This window comes from Eucyclogobius newberryi, unplaced genomic scaffold, assembly GCF_026437365.1.
Source record: "Eucyclogobius newberryi isolate DKJ021-1_F unplaced genomic scaffold, fEucNew1.0.hap1 SCAF_14, whole genome shotgun sequence".
Classification (NCBI taxonomy): domain Eukaryota; kingdom Metazoa; phylum Chordata; class Actinopteri; order Gobiiformes; family Gobiidae; genus Eucyclogobius; species Eucyclogobius newberryi.
This window is the reverse complement of record NW_027315768.1, coordinates 34,470,504-34,485,828: the sequence shown is the minus strand read 5'-3', so window position 1 is coordinate 34,485,828 and position 15,325 is coordinate 34,470,504. Positions and strand designations below refer to the sequence as shown.

At 49.6% G+C, this 15,325-nt stretch overlaps 2 protein-coding genes across 2 annotated transcripts in view; one reads left to right on the top strand and one right to left on the bottom strand.

Annotated features, from left to right (window-relative positions):
• Positions 1–15,325, top strand: part of LOC140360019 (E3 ubiquitin/ISG15 ligase TRIM25-like) — a 441,716-nt gene that overhangs the window by 101,613 nt on the left and 324,778 nt on the right. The window lies entirely within an intron of this gene.
• mstnb (myostatin b) overlaps positions 8,719–15,325 on the bottom strand; it is a 16,339-nt gene continuing 9,732 nt past the window's right edge. The window contains exons 2-3 of the mRNA XM_072445296.1: positions 14,339–14,709; positions 8,719–9,131 (exon numbers count right to left, since the gene is read on the bottom strand). Coding sequence (XP_072301397.1) covers positions 8,751–9,131; positions 14,339–14,709 — 752 coding nt within the window. The 3' untranslated portion in view covers positions 8,719–8,750. The remainder of the gene's footprint in view (positions 9,132–14,338; positions 14,710–15,325) is intronic.

Below are 15,325 nucleotides of genomic sequence, written 5' to 3'. Positions count from 1 at the left end.
TGCAACGTCGGGGTTCTGACTTTTATCTGGACAGTCTGGACTCTGATAGACTCACTGCTCTTTAACAGGCTTTGATAGAGTTAAATAATAACACTTGATGTTTTCAAACGCTAAACATCCCTTAAATCGTGTCTTGCACCTGATTTTAAACGGTGAACCCTTAAACAAAAATGCAGTTTGGCCACAAATCTGTCGTTTTGGCGCGTCTCCATGTTCATGGTCATTCTCCTTGTTTCGACTCTTTTCTCACGGCCCTTTGGTTTGTGACGCAAGAGAGTCCTCAGATCACGCACGTACATAAACCACACGCACACACACGCCCCTACCCCTCCCGTGTACACACACTCGAGCCGCCCCCCTCGGACACTTGACCCTCGCCTTATGATAATATTATAGTTGGGCCGTGAAAGGTCAGGTCCGGCGCGTCTCGTTTCACGTGCTGCGCTCAGAGGCCACAGATGGCTTTAGCATCGGGGCTAATGCGCCGCTAATCGCCTCCTGGAAAAGTCCGAATGCCCCCCCCCCCTTCGCTCGCCTCCGCTCCGGACCCCGGACGTGGTCGGGCCGGGGGGAAACGGCTGCAGCGGCGGGAGCTTGGAGCGCGTGCGGATCCGGACTCAGGCTGACGCGGAACATCAGAGCTGTGATTAGATGCAGGCAGTCGACGGCGGTCTCGTTTTGACCCCGAGAGCTGGTTTTACAGTAGACGATGGACAAAAACGCCGGGACAGCCTCTTCGTTTACGTGTGAAGATGATGAAAGCGCCTTGGAATCGTCAGCACGTCTCGCTTTGGAGATGCTGCTGTTCGGGTCGGACGCCGTGGAGAGCGAGGGTCGTCATTTGACTTCGGGGAGAAACGTTAAGTTTGAAAAAGTAAAAAGCAAACACTCAAAAAACTCATCTAATGTCACCATTTTTTATTTAACTAATAAAAATATATGAGAGCGACTTTATTTTGTTGAATTCATGTTTAAAGAGTCAAAAAAGTTGTTTCTTTGTGTAAATTCTGCTTAAACTTTGACTGGAACGAGTGTCGCTGGTGTGATGTCACTTCCTGTCATTTTCTACAGATTTTTCAACGTTTTCTCCACAAATACCTGCTCGATCGGTGTCAAACGTACACAAAAATGTACGCCTGTCAGTCACACCCAGTTGTCAGCGATTCCTTGATGAAAAGTGCGTCCGATCGAGACGTGAAAACACTCCGATCTGGGCCCCGCCGCTCGTTCCCGTTTGGCCCCTCGGTGTAGTTTCTGCAGCGTCGCCCCCGAAGCTCTGCTCAGCGTTTTCGTCCCTCGACACCTGTATTTGAAATGGATCCCGGCTAAAGTAAAGTCTCTCGGGTGAACTCGAGCCTGGAAGTATCCGCACAGACACGCGCGTCATTCACATGTTTCAGTTTTAGATTACAGCTCGAGTGTGGCCGCTACCGAGACGCACTTTGCACATCCGTGTAGGACCTGAAAACCAGTGGCTACTGCTCAGCGCCTTATTTGAGCTATTCAGTTCACTCCAAGGTCAAAGGACATACTGTTGTTTGAGTGCGCTTTCGAGATCTAATCTAATCATCTTCTTTATCCAAACTGAATACCTTCCCTTCCATTTTCTACAAAAACTGTTGGCGATGCCAGCGACATGTTTGTGGAATATCTTCCCCCCGTTCCATGTAAATAAAGTCTAGACAGTATCTGCGTTTTATGGACCAAGATTTAATTGTCAATGGCATAAATGTCACTCAGCGAGCATTCTTGGTGCATTTTACAGCCCATCATCGAGGGGAAAACGACATCATTTGTGAGATGTAAAAAGGCAGTTGGCACGCGCCCGGTATGCGTCCGCATCCATGTGCTGGAGCGTGAGCGTCCAAACAAACAGTCCATAAACAAACCTGGACTGGAGCGCTCCATCCCGACCGTAAATCAGAGGGTGTCCCAAAGGTGAGGCTCGGTTCTGGGATCGGAAGAGGGTCGCGGTCCCTGAGCGGAAAAGCACGCGCGGAGCAGACGGAAAGGATAAATCATGGCGAAGGTGCAGACAGCAGCCGGAGGAATCTGGCTCCCTCGCTGCTGCGACACGCCGACTTTATGACTTTTCATTGGGCCGTGTCGACTTGAGGGACTCCTTGACGAGCAGGAGACGATGCAGGAGACGAGCGCTGAGACGGAGCTGTCTGTCTCCGGTCGAACCATGTTTTCTGTCCAGCGTAAAAAAAAGCCTCTGCAAAACAAACCCTGAGTTGACACCAGAGCTGGGGTTTTGTGTCCTGTTCGTGCACGTTGTTGTCCCGAAAGGAAAATGTATCCTTTGCATTTTACCCGTCGATGTATCCGGGCGACCGCAGTCCATTTGCGGACGCGGGACAGGCCAGGACTTTCCCAGCGCGTGGAAGGAAACGGATCCCGACGCAGGTGGAAGGCGCGTCGTTGGAGCGTTTAACACTCGCTTCACGACAAGGCGGTCCTGGGTGTGGCTCCAGGGCGGCGCGGGGCCTTTCTGTGTGGAGTTAGCATGTTCTACAGATACAATTAAATTTCAATTCAATTTATTTTTGTAAAGCCCAAAATCACAACAACGGTTGCCTCTGAGGGCCACAGTGAGAAATGAATCAACAATGTCTGTGGTGGCGAGGGACGATGTCCCAGAGTCCTCTGTCCTTAGACCTTCCTTCTCAGGTCCAGGCTACGTCAGCAGATAACGTCACCCAAACAAAGGTTTTCTTAATAAATCCAATCCAAATCGTAACTGAATTATAGCTTTTCTTCATCTCAGCCATTCATAAGAGGACGTTCTGTTATAAACTTTGTGTCTGAAATGTGGATAAAGTCGACAAGACACTACTTCTCGTATATCGCCAGCTTTTACTGCATTTTTTAAACTCCTCTGCACCTGTACGCCGCGATTTCACATCTTTATGAAGGGCGGGGCTGGGTTTGGATACCACGCTAAACCGGCTGAGGCCAATGTGCGCTAGCTTCGTTTTGCTAAGTCCGTCAGCTCAATAAATAAAAGTTATCATCACAGGAGATGGAGCGGTTTATCACAATATCCAGTCAACGTTTGGTGAGAACTTATTTATTCTTTTATATCTGTTTTTTCGCCCTCTCCCTTTCACCCGAGTCTGTGTTCTCTCTTATCCAATCATCTCACGCTAAAGCGTTCCGGGAGCCAGAACACACGCTCTGGGAACTTGGACCACTCGTATCCACGGGTTCTTTTGAGGAGTTTTTACCTTTTTGTTGACATGTTTCAGCCGCTTAGCTCCATCTTCAGAACCGTCACCAGCGTCGGTTCCTGAGGCGTGGCCAGGCTGACAACGGCTCCTGTCGCCCTCTGGAGTACCGTGTGATAGGAGGATCAGTTGATGCCTCGCTCGCTGATCACGATGGCCTCCTTGATCCAGCGTCTGGTCCGATGACCCGGGCACACATTATAGACTGGGACGGGGCTCGGTGACTGTTCTGAAGATGGAGTTAAGCAGCAGAAACATGTTAACGAGGCAACAATGTCTCCTAAATTTAATTGTCTTAAAAAAGAACCTAAGTCTGTGGATGTATCTTAAGAGAACAGAATTACTGTTGTTGGAGTTGTACAACTCACAGCACCGTTTAGACCCTTAAACGGGCCGTTTTGGTTCACTTTATGGCTCAAAAGTGAGCTAATTGCCCGTGTGTAACCTGTTCTGGAGCGGGTTTGTGATGGGCTTGTGCTGTCCTCAAAGTGACCAGTGACTTGCTTTCATTGTGTAAGTATTCCATGTTCTGCGAGTTCCATCTGCGGCTGGTTCCTGGAGCGAGCTTGTGCTGAGCAGTGTCCATCTGGAGGCCGGTCCCTGGGGCCCGTCAGCGCTCACACTTCAGGCTCCCGGTTTGAGCATCTGCTCCTCCAGATGTTTTTGGGGTCTCCAGAAAAAGCCCATTCCTCTCCCACCTGCTGTCTCCCTGACCACAGCACATGTGCTACTGTCTGCTGCATCACTTCAACTGCACCTCTGGGACTATAAGAAGAAATTAAGAACTCACTAATGATCAATTTAAGAAATTACTTCTAAGTTAAGTTCTATGTTAGTCAAGGAAACTGCAATCACTCTGATATTCAATAGAATTGATGAAGACCCACAACCAGCCCTTTGGGCCTGTTCTCTGAGCCCCCAATGTGAGCAGCAGCAGCTCTACTCTGAGCTCTTTGTCACCTGTCCAATGGCTCTGCTCAAATTCAACTCGCTGTTTGAATGAGGAGTGTTCAGCCCGTCTCTAGGGCCGATACCAGAGCTTAAACGGCGTGTGGAGGCGTGGCTTCATTACTTGTCTTTACATTGAGGGCTTTTAAACCTCTTTCTTCTGCCATGTTTTCACATTGGTTTGGTGGGTTTCCATGATGGATCTGTAGGTTGCTCTGACTCCTGTGTGTGACCCCAGGGCAGAGCGTCACTAACAGCGTCTGCAGCTGCCTCGTTCTTCCGCTCGGAGGAATGTCGCTGGCACATGGCAGTCTCCAGAGTTTGCAGATGTGCTGATGCTGTCAGGGGCTCCCCCGGCTCCGATCTGTAAAACCTGCTCACACAAGATCAATGACAGGAAAACACTGATAATAAACGAGGCTGTTTGTCTCACTGTCCCGGACACTCTCATTTAGGAGCTCTGACTCACGGCTCATGGAAACTACAGAATACTGGTTAGTGGAAAGCTAGTGATGGAAGCTGCACTGATACTGTCATTGGACGAGGGAATTAAAGAAGTCACATCAGGCTTTTTTCAGATACGTGAAACACAATTGTATGAAATGCATTTCGATCCTTTACAGGCATTTGAAATCACAGATCAAGGGTAACTAATTATTTTTATTCATTTTCTTCTGCTTGTGTCCCGTAGGGGTCGCAGATGACTGGAGCCTACCCAGTGACTTTGGGCCTTAGGGCCCACCTTACACAGGGGCCAGCTCGTCGCAGGGTAATTGTTTACTCTGCTTTTAAATGTTTTTAAAAGCAGAGTTCATAAGCACAGCCAACCATCAATTTGAGTCTCACGACCTCAGGAAAACTGAAAGTATAATTCCACCTTAGGCCAGTGAGCAGCCGTTACAGTCTAATCTACTGGAGACAAACACATGGATAAGTCTCTCCAAATCTGGTTTGGACAATAAATTTTTTTATTTTTAGATGGTAAAAAGCTGCTGATGTTATTGATTTGATGTGGCTAAAGATCAAGTCTGAGTCCATTATTACTCCAGATTTCTAACTTGATTTGTGTGAGCGAGACTCTGGAGGTGACCGCTAACACTTTCTCTTTGTTTCTGTGGAACAAAGACAATTATTTCAGTCTTGTCTGAGTTCAGCTGGAGAAAGTTGTTCTGCCTCCACACACTGATCTGTTGAATGCAGTGACAGTGAATCCACTGGTCCATATTCACCTGCCGACAGTGAAACATAAGCTGCGTTCCCACTTGACCAGTTTAGGCCATCTTTAGACCGGATCAATCGACTGTGCGTTCCCACTCGGGAGCGAGACTGGGGCCGATTTGGCAATTGCACTTCGCCGCCTAACGGACTGTTAAAGAACGATGTTTACCACTGCACATGTTGGCACTATATTGTTGTGCGCTAGGTTATGTGCCGTTTAAATAATAAAGGCGGAGCAGCGTGGTATAATGGCAGAAAATGGGTCATGTCATGTCATTCTAATGTTGTTTTAGGCCATGACATGTCACGGAATTAATATCTGTGTTGTTCTCCTGTGTGCAGATGGGATAAGAATATGAGGTCCTGATTATACTGAATATCTACTGTCCGGCGCCTCTTAATCATCAATTAATGCGTCAGGACCGGATTCGGTGTGGAAATGGTCTTTGATTAAACCTCTGAAGAGATGGAACCGTCACAGACGTGATAGTCTGGTCTATCTCTTTTTGAGCTGATTTGGGTTGTGATTATGTTATGTTTGTTACCACCTATAAAAGGTGTACTTTGTAATTGTAAAGTTAGGTAGGGACAGAACGACCTTGTCTTAGGGTGAGAGAGGGTGTTTATCCACTGTGCACGTGAATAAACTTCCACCTTTTGAGAGAGACCGAGAGACTGTTTCTGCTTCAAGTTATTGCCTGGTTACTCTTTACTTGATCATTGTTTACAGGAAACTGCCGTAACAGTGGCTACTGAACGTGAAAGACACTCATGTCTCCTGTCTGTATTGCTAACTATGGACTACTTGTAATATTCTGTAAAGATGTCAACACGAGCAGAAGGCACGGGTGAGCGTTCCCGTGCACATGCAGAGCGACCCGCAGCAGTAGACTCCTCACAGACACTCAATTGCCGGTCTCACTCCTGGCTGGTCCCACTTGCTCGCCGGGGCGAGTGGAGCGGCTCTAATCCGGCAATTTCACTCGTGGGAACAAGTTGGAGCAAACTGATCCGAGGCGGCCCCGGACTAAAATGCAAGTGGGAACGCAGCCATAGATCTGACTCGTCTGCATAATTGTGATAGGACACATTTTCGCTGTGTATCAACTGACTTAACGGCAGCATGTAGAGGTTAAACAGTGAGGTCCCTGGACTGACCCTTGGGGAACACATTATTCATCCAAAATGAGCTAATAATGCCCTTTATGGTGCGTGAGATGGCAGAGGTCTATTGTTGTGTCCAATGTGGTACTTTTAAATATCTCCTCACATCCTCTCGTACTCTAATCATGTTTTGAAGGACTGGATTTGTTTTAATTGTCTGTTTTTAATCATTTTGTAGGAAATACAATATATAATATTCTAATATCGACCCTTTGCTTTCTATATCTACCCAATGTGGAGAATGATTTGTGTAATAGAACATCATAGACCTCGATCAGTAATACAGTTCAAATGGAAGGTTTAACAAAGAAACAAAGATTTGACTTCCTTTTATGCAATATAAACTGAGCTGCTACGTAAATAACATGTTTTGTGGCAGCACATTTTAAAATATTAATTCTCCCAATCATAGATATTGGTAGCAGTTATTTAGGGCCATAATTAGGTCTGGACAAACGAGTTTGCAGTGCCTCTGTGGCCGAGTGCCCGTCTTCTGAAGGTCGCCGGTTGGAGTCACGCTCTCGAGTGGTTCCTTGATATAATATATAAACGTGATCATTTACCATTGATTGACATGGATTTTACATTATTTCCACTTTTAGAGCCCCCTAAATTGAGGTTGTGACCGTTTCTTACACATGCTTCTGTTGCTATGTGAACAGTAAGGGGCAAAGTAAGCCCTGTCTTCAACCTCTGCTGATTTTAATTGATTTTGAAATATTTAGATTTGTTATCATTTTGGCAGTTGGATTGTCATACAGGACGTTCCAAATGCCTCCTCATTATTATATTTAGTACTCTATTTACATCGTCTTACATACATATTATTGTAGCTTCTGCAACTCACTGTCCTGCTCCTTCTCTCACTGCTGAGGCCTCTGGGAACTGAGCCTGTTCCAGCTCTCAGCAGGACAGGAAGTGCCTCAATGCGCCCTCTACTGGACGGAAGTCAGTTCTTTCTCCCACTGTCGGGGCCAACAGTTCACATCCCCTCAGTGTGAGCTCCTCCAGCAGACGCCGCAGGGCTAAAGGGAGAGGGGGGGGGCAGGAGGGGCGCTGAGGCAGGTGCAGGAGCCTGTGCGTCCTCGGGCAAGACACTTTTTATGAATGCAGTGTTGGGTGGAAAGGATTAAAGCAGAACAGAGAGGGGCGCTGAGGCAGGTGCAGGCAGGGGCGCTGAGGCAGGTGCAGGCAGGGGCGCTGAGGCAAGAGCTGGCAGGAGCAGGTTCAGACACAGTCCATGTGTCAGAACCATTAAGATTCCCATCTGCTGCAGAGCAATATCAGGGCTTGCTCCCGGGGCGGCACCGAGCAGGGCTTGCTCCCGGGGCGGCACCGATAAACCGGAATCCCATCATTAAAATGTGTTCTTTTCATGTGCACCACAAATGACAGTCGTAGTTTATAGAAGACTTTATTTGGACATAAACAGCGGCTACTTTACATTGTACTAGATTGTCATTTGTACATTTAGTGCTGGGAAAAGAAACTATTCTGGAAATAATGGCACATGACTACAACACAAGTTAACAAACAACAAAATCAGTTTTTACAACTCTTGTAGCCACAAAGTCCTTTGGCGTGCCATAGTGCAAACTGCATCATTCTGCACACAGCCGTGTGGCGGCCGGTTCAAGTCCCTCCGAAATGTGAAACAGATTCAAGTGTTGGGCTGTGGACGTGCTAAACTAAACTACGCTGTGATTAGCCCAGATGCCGGTGTTATCGGAGTTATTTCGCCCTCACTGATCACAGAAGCTGGAGTGGAATGGTAAGTGTAAGAATATTCTGTCAGCGAAAAAAATGTGACTGAAGCACGTTCAGTAAATTGCACTTATTTTTCCTACATTCATTTTGAGCCCTGTGGCTGAAACGCCTGGGCTCCTGCCTCCACTTTGGTTCAGCTGCAGCCGCCGACAGTGACCACCAGGGGCAGTGGCAGGATTAAAGGAGGAGAAGTGAAGCCAAATGAGTCTGTTTCTGTGGTTGAATCTAAAGTCAGACTCTGGAGCTGTTCTAAATGTAAACCTGGTGCTGCCTCTGGTCACTGTTCTAAATGTAAACCTGGTGCTGCCCCTGGTCACTGTTCTAAATGTGAACCCGGTGCTGCCTCTGGTCACTGTTCTAAATGTGAACCTGGTGCTGCCCCTGATCACTGTTGGCGACTGCTGCTCTGCTGTGTGTTTGGTCTTAGAGGCAGCCGCAGCGGTCCACGACCATCGATGGGATCTTCCCGTAGATGATCTGCTCCTCGTGGTTGAAGTAGAGCATGTTGATGGGGGACATTTTGGTGGGAGTGCAGCAGGGGCCGGCGGTGCCGCGGGGGTTGGCGTTGTTGACCAGGTGAGTGTGAGGATACTTCTGCAGGTGCATGTACTCGCACTCGCCCGAGCAGTAGTTTGCCTTGAAGCGTTTCGGGGCGATGATCCAGTCGTAGCCGAAGTCCTCGAAGTCCACGGTGAGCGGGTAACGGCAGCAGCGCGACTCGGGCGAGTTCACGTCACAGTCCAGCCCCACGTCCCTGCGTCCCCGCTTCAGGGGCTCCGCCATCTTCACCTCCAGGAAAGGCATCTGCAGAGGAGGAACACGTGAGACAACACGACGCAGAGGAACACGTGAGACAACACGACGCAGAGGAACACCTGAGACAACACGACGCAGAGGAACACCTGAGACAACACGACGCAGAGGAACACGTGAGACAACACGACGCAGAGGAACACGTGAGACAACACGACGCAGAGGAACACCTGAGACAACACGACGCAGAGGAACACGTGAGACAACACGACGCAGAGGAACACGTGAGACAACACGAGGCAGAGGAACACGTGAGACAACACGACGCAGAGGAACACGTGAGACAACACGACGCAGAGGAACACGTGAGACAACACGACGCAGAGGAACACGTGAGACAACACGACGCAGAGGAACACGTGAGACAACACGACGCAGAGGAACACGTGAGACAACACGAGGCAGAGGAACACGTGAGACAACACGACGCAGAGGAACACGTGAGACAACACGACGCAGAGGAACACGTGAGACAACACGACGCAGAGGAACACGTGAGACAACACGAGGCAGAGGAACACGTGAGACAACACGACGCAGAGGAACACGTGAGACAACACGACGCAGAGGAACACGTGAGACAACACGACGCAGAGGAACACGTGAGACAACACGAGGCAGAGGAACACGTGAGACAACACGACGCAGAGGAACACGTGAGACAACACGACGCAGAGGAACACGTGAGACAACACGACGCAGAGGAACACGTGAGACAACACGACGCAGAGGAACACGTGAGACAACACGATGCAGAGGAACACGTGAGACAACACGACGCAGAGGAACACGTGAGACAACACGAGGCAGAGGAACACGTGAGACAACACGACGCAGAGGAACACGTGAGACAACACGACGCAGAGGAACACGTGAGACAACACGACGCAGAGGAACACGTGAGACAACACGACGCAGAGGAACACGTGAGACAACACGACGCAGAGGAACACGTGAGACAACACGAGGCAGAGGAACACGTGAGACAACACGACGCAGAGGAACACGTGAGACAACACGACGCAGAGGAACACGTGAGACAACACGACGCAGAGGAACACGTGAGACAACACGACGCAGAGGAACACGTGAGACAACACGAGGCAGAGGAACATGTGAGACAACACGACGCAGAGGAACACGTGAGACAACACGACGCAGAGGAACACGTGAGACAACACGACGCAGAGGAACACGTGAGACAACACGAGGCAGAGGAACACGTGAGACAACACGAGGCAGAGGAACACGTGAGACAACACGAGGCAGAGGAACACGTGAGACAAACCGCTTTTAAACCCCTGGTATGTGTAACCACTGTGTAATATGCATCCCATTTACTGTAACAAGCTGAAAGGTTCATGGTTCTCACTCTGGTTGAAAGTGGGATGTCCCGATCCGATCACGTGATCGGAAATCGGGCTCGATCATGTGGTTTCCGACTCGATCAAAATCAGACGTTGCGTCCCGATCACTGATCGATTATAAATTTTACTTGTATTAGTTTAATCAGCGCTGTAAATTTCAAGCTTATTATTAAGTCCCTCACTTCCGTATAACGCAAGAATGGATCGAGACATTTTACAGCCATAAAGCCCACACTTTACAGCAGTAAACTTTAGTTTTGTTTTGCACCGTGGGTGTGGCCTGCTGGAGCAGCAGCATCACAGAGAGGGAGAGGAAGAGGCTGGACAGAGTCATCAAGAAGTCCAGCTCCGTCCTGGGCTGTGCTCTGGACTCGGTGCAGGAGGTGGGGGACAGGAGGGTCCTGGCTAGATTCACATCTATGCTGGACCATGAGTGTCGCCCCCTGCAGGACACTCTGTCCGCTCTGGAGAGCAGCTTCAATGAGAGACTGATCCACCCTCGCTGTGTGAAGGAAAGGTTTCACAGGTCTTTCCTTCCTGCTGCTGTCAGACTTTATAACAAAAACTGTTAGTCCTGAACACTCGCAATACTGACCTAACCTAATACTGATGTGCAATTCTGTCATATGTGCAATTGCTGTTGGAATTCATGTGCAATTCATGTGCAATTACTGTGAAATTCATGTGCAATCTATGTGCTGTCGTGACACATATTCATGTGCAATTACTGTCGGGATCACATGCAATGGTATTTATGTATTTATTTATTTATTTGTCTATGGGAGTTTTTATTTATTTATAGGAGATCTTCTACTGAAAGTGTTTTTCAGACTTCCTATAAGTGATCTGTTCTTCTGTATCTACCTCTGTATCTACCTGCGTTGCACCAATGAAATTTCCCCATGTGGGACAATAAAGGAATATCTTATCTTATCCTGCATCATCCTGCATCACCCTGCATCACCCTGCATCACCCTGCATCACCCTGCATCACCCTGCATCACCCTGCATCATCCTGCATCACCCTGCATCACCCTGCATCACCCTGCATCACCCTGCATCACCCTGCATCACCCTGCATCACCCTGCATCATCCTGCATCACCCTGCATCACCCTGCATCACCCTGCATCATCCTGCATCACCCTGCATCACCCTGCATCACCCTGCATCATCCTGCATCACCCTGCATCACCCTGCATCACCCTGCATCACCCTGCATCATCCTGCATCACCCTGCATCACCCTGCATCACCCTGCATCACCCTGCATCACCCTGCATCACCCTGCATCACCCTGCATCATCCTGCATCACCCTGCATCACCCTGCATCACCCTGCATCACCCTGCATCACCCTGCATCATCCTGCATCATCCTGCATCACCCTGCATCACCCTGCATCACCCTGCATCACCCTGCATCACCCTGCATCACCCTGCATCACCCTGCATCACCCTGCATCACCCTGCATCATCCTGCATCACCCTGCATCACCCTGCATCACCCTGCATCACCCTGCATCACCCTGCATCATCCTGCATCACCCTGCATCACCCTGCATCACCCTGCATCACCCTGCATCACCCTGCATCACCCTGCATCATCCTGCATCACCCTGCATCATCCTGCATCAGGACAACCTGTTTATGTTGCATTTGTGCATTTTTTTAAATGTGTTACAAAAGTATCGGATCGGGACTCAGTATCGGCAGATGCTCAAAATCAGATGACTCGGAATCGGATCGGGGCCAAAAAAAACTGATCGGGACGTCCCTAGTTGAAATCGGTTTGTGGTTCTCCCTCTGGTTGAAAGCGGTTGATGGTTCTCCCTCTGGTTGAAATCGGTTCATGGTTCTCCCTCTGGTTAAAAGCGGTTGATGGTTCTCCCTCTGGTTGAAAGCGGTTCATGGTTCTCCCTCTGGTTGAAAGCGGTTGATGGTTCTCCCTCTGGTTGAAAGCGGTTCATGGTTCTCCCTCTGGTTAAAAGCGGTTGATGGTTCTCCCTCTGGTTGAAAGCGGTTCATGGTTCTCCCTCTGGTTAAAAGCGGTTGATGGTTCTCCCTCTGGTTGAAAGCGGTTCATGGTTCTCCCTCTGGTTAAAAGCGGTTGATGGTTCTCCCTCTGGTTGAAAGCAGTTGATGGTTCTCCCTCTGGTTGAAGCGGTTCATGGTTCTCCCTCTGGTTGAAAGCGGTTGATGGTTCTCCCTCTGGTTGAAAGCGGTTCATGGTTCTCCCTCTGGTTGAAAGCGGTTCATGGTTCTCCCTCTGGTTAAAAGCGGTTGATGGTTCTCCCTCTGGTTGAAAGCGGTTCATGGTTCTCCCTCTGGTTAAAAGCGGTTGATGGTTCTCCCTCTGGTTGAAAGCAGTTGATGGTTCTCCCTCTGGTTGAAGCGGTTCATGGTTCTCCCTCTGGTTGAAAGTGGTTGATGGTTCTCCCTCTGGTTGAAAGCAGTTGATGGTTCTCCCTCTGGTTGAAAGTGGTTGATGGTTCTCCCTCTGGTTGAAGCGGTTCATGGTTCTCCCTCTGGTTGAAAGTGGTTGATGGTTCTCCCTCTGGTTGAAAGCAGTTGATGGTTCTCCCTCTGGTTGAAGCGGTTCATGGTTCTCCCTCTGGTTGAAAGTGGTTGATGGTTCTCCCTCTGGTTGAAGCGGTTGATGGTTCTCCCTCTGGTTGAAGCGGTTCATGGTTCTCCCTCTGGTTGAAGCGGTTCATGGTTCTCCCTCTGGTTGAAAGTGGTTGATGGTTCTCCCTCTGGTTGAAGCGGTTTGATGGTTCTCCCTCTGGTTGAAGCGGTTCATGGTTCTCCCTCTGGTTGAAGCGGTTCATGGTTCTCCCTCTGGTTGAAAGTGGTTGATGGTTCTCCCTCTGGTTGAAAGCAGTTGATGGTTCTCCCTCTGGTTGAAGCGGTTCATGGTTCTCCCTCTGGTTGAAGCGGTTGATGGTTCTCCCTCTGGTTGAAAGTGGTTGATGGTTCTCCCTCTGGTTGAAAGCAGTTGATGGTTCTCCCTCTGGTTGAAGCGGTTCATGGTTCTCCCTCTGGTTGAAAGTGGTTGATGGTTCTCCCTCTGGTTGAAGCGGTTCATGGTTCTCCCTCTGGTTGAAGCGGTTCATGGTTCTCCCTCTGGTTGAAAGTGGTTGATGGTTCTCCCTCTGGTTGAAGCGGTTGATGGTTCTCCCTCTGGTTGAAAGCAGTTGATGGTTCTTCCTCTGGTTGAAGCGGTTCATGGTTCACCCTCTGGTTGAAAGCGGTTGATGGTTCTCACTCATGGTTCATAGTTCATAGCTGGAGTCCTGCTGCTGTGGCTGAAGTGTCGTTGACAGTGAAGTGGGTCTGATGCAGAGGAATGTTCAGGTGAAGTGTTGATTAGCACAGTTCACTGAGGTCTCGGGCTTGAGAGGATAAAAGCTGCTGACTCAGCACCGGGCACTGAGAGTACAAAGACCGTTTTAATGGGAACCATTTTGTGCACTTTTGGACCAAGAAGAAAACAAGAGTCTTTCTATTGAGAGAGTTCACTTCACATGCTTCACATGAGCCTGGCCCAGAGCCTGATGTGAGGAACACGCAAACGTGTCCCGCGTCTGAAAACCAGAGCCCAGTGGACCTGAAATGTGTTTATTTTCTGGAGGGGAAGACACTCACTTTCTTATTATCGGCCTTCATATTAGAGGAATGATTTTAGACTAATAGAACTTTAATGACCCCTGCAGTGGTTAGTGGTACAGTCCAACCGTCCACGCTAAGCTATGCTAACGCTCTCACAGATCTATCCATGGGTGTGTGCAGGGGCGTGTGCGCGGGGGCGTGTTTGCGTTGGGGCCGTCCTCACCAGCCCCTCGTTCCCGGGCGCGGCGGTGGTCACAGCCAGGTCTCGACCCCTGGAGTCGTAGGCCTTCACCTCGATGCCCCAGTTGGTCTCGGGCTGCCGCAGCCACACGCTCAGCACCTGCTTCACGTCCACGCTCTGCCACGAGCTCACGCCCGCCTTCATGTCCAGCTTCAGGGAGCGGATCCGGATGTGTCTGCCGCCCGCCAGCCCCGGCGCCAGGCGCGACATCTGCAGGAAGACCGTGGTGGGCTCCGGGGACGGGCGCAGGTGCACCCACAGCTGGGCGCGCACAACCTGGCTCCACTGAAGCCTCTGGCCGAAGGAGAAGAGGCAGCACTGGGGCCGAGCGTCCACCTGCACCAGAGCGTCCGCTGTCGGGAGGGCGGAGTCATCATTATCATCATCAACATAATCATCCATCATCACCATCCACCATCATCACATCACCATCATCATCACATCACCACCATCATCCATCATCACCACCATCATCATCATCCACCACCATCATCATCCATCACCATTAACATCCATCATCATCACCATCATCATCGTCATCCATCACCATCATCATCTATCACCACCATCATCATCACCACCACCATCATCCTCCATCACCATCATCCTCCATCACCATTAACATCCATCATCATCACCATCATCATCGTCATCCATCACCATCATCATCTATCACCACCATCATCATCACCACCACCATCATCCTCCACCACCATCATCCTCCACCACCATCATCACCACCATCATCATCATCACCATCGTCACCATCAGCATCATCCATCATCATCCATCATCATCCATCATCATCACCACCATCATCATCTCCATCATCACCACCATCATCATCTCCATCATCACCACCACCACCATCATCCTCCATCACCATCATCCTCCACCACCATCATCACCACCATCATCATCTCCATCATCACCACCACCACCATCATCCTCCATCACCATCATCCTCCA